Source organism: Octopus bimaculoides, chromosome 30 (assembly GCF_001194135.2).
Source record: "Octopus bimaculoides isolate UCB-OBI-ISO-001 chromosome 30, ASM119413v2, whole genome shotgun sequence".
Lineage (NCBI taxonomy): Eukaryota > Metazoa > Mollusca > Cephalopoda > Octopoda > Octopodidae > Octopus > Octopus bimaculoides.
Window position 1 is genome coordinate 5,035,705 of NC_069010.1, and position 1,407 is coordinate 5,037,111.

Genomic DNA, 1,407 nt, shown 5'->3' on the forward strand with positions numbered 1-1,407 from the left:
GTGCTCAGCCACTTGCACGTTAATTTCATGAGCAGGCTGTTCTTTTGATCGGATCAACTGGAACCCTCACAGCTTTGGTCAGTCCAGGGCTATAGCAGAAGACATTGCTCAAGGTGGGACTGAACCCAAAACTATATGGTTGGGAAGCAAACTTCTCACCACAGCCACGTCTGGACCTATATGCCAGATATTAAAAGACTAATTACCAACAACTGTCTTTGGTGCCAAATGAACAGTTCCTCTTCATTTAATAATTTCCATTTTACCCATTCAGATTGTTACACCAAGAAAAGCTTGGCACTATACCAGCAATGATGGTTCCCAACAAGTTGCCGGATTTGTCAAACAGTTTCAAAATGTCACATTTGTTACAGTTCGGGTGAGTTTTCTTCATTTACTTGTTTTTAGTCGTTGAACTGCAGCCATGCCAGTGCATTGCCTTGAAGGACTTTAGTCAAACATATTGACTCCAATTCTTACTTTTATGTCTAAGTCTGGTACCTATTGTATTGGTATCTTTGTGTCACATTTTATGTTAAGCATACTTAAATGATTTCTGAACTGAGATGAAGGTTTTTTCATTACTGTTATGCAGTAATACAGCTTTAACCCTTTAGTGTTTGCATTATGCTGCCAAAATTAATGCTTTTTCATCCACATTGTTTTGAACTAATCATGCATTATCTTGTTGCTATGAGATTTTGATGAGGTAGCTGTTAATTTTCAAAATGATATTGTAGGGTTGGTGTGAGAGACCAGATTTGGCCAGTTTGAACATAAAACAAGCAGAATACTTTTGGCCGGATATGGCCGGTTTAAATGCTAAAGGGTTAAGGTTAGCTTTACTAAAGTCAGTGAACAGGCTTCATTCTTTTGGATCATAGCAAAAGACAATCCTTTCAATCAGGAAAGGCAGAAACATATATCTTCCTCCTGTAAGTAAAATGATGAAAACTCGATGTCAAAAGCAACGGAGTGCCAACAACAACAAATTGCATTGCACTATGCACAGCAAATATGTGGTGCTCAGTCCCTCCCTCTCTTGCTCTCCATACTAACAGTCAAAACGATACCTGTACGCAAGTCTAATCATTATGTTTCTACATTGTGGCTCAGGTGTATATTCTCTTTTACTCTTTTACTTGTCTCCATTGCACAGTGCCGTATACTGATACCTACAAAGGGTTTTTCTGGTGGTTTTATTTTGTTTTTCTCTTTCTTTCTAGGGAGCTGGTCACATGGTACCAACCGATAAACCAATCCCAGCATTTCAACTCTTCTCGCATTTCATCAACAACAAACCATTTTAAAATACGTATGAATAACGATATATATCTTTCTCTTTTGAAGCTTTTAAATAGCAAAATTGTGTGTGAATGTGTGTAAATGACACATATATGTATTGTT

General features: G+C 37.7%; 1 protein-coding gene across 1 annotated transcript in view; it reads left to right on the plus strand.

Moving 5' to 3' along the window:
* Positions 1–1,401, plus strand: part of LOC106874211 (lysosomal protective protein) — a 38,041-nt gene extending 36,640 nt beyond the window's left edge. Inside the window, exons 11-12 of the mRNA XM_052978096.1 lie at positions 275–379; positions 1,227–1,401. Of these exons, the coding sequence (XP_052834056.1) occupies positions 275–379; positions 1,227–1,310 (189 nt within the window). The 3' untranslated portion in view covers positions 1,311–1,401. The remainder of the gene's footprint in view (positions 1–274; positions 380–1,226) is intronic.
* The last annotated feature ends 6 nt before the right edge of the window (positions 1,402–1,407 follow it).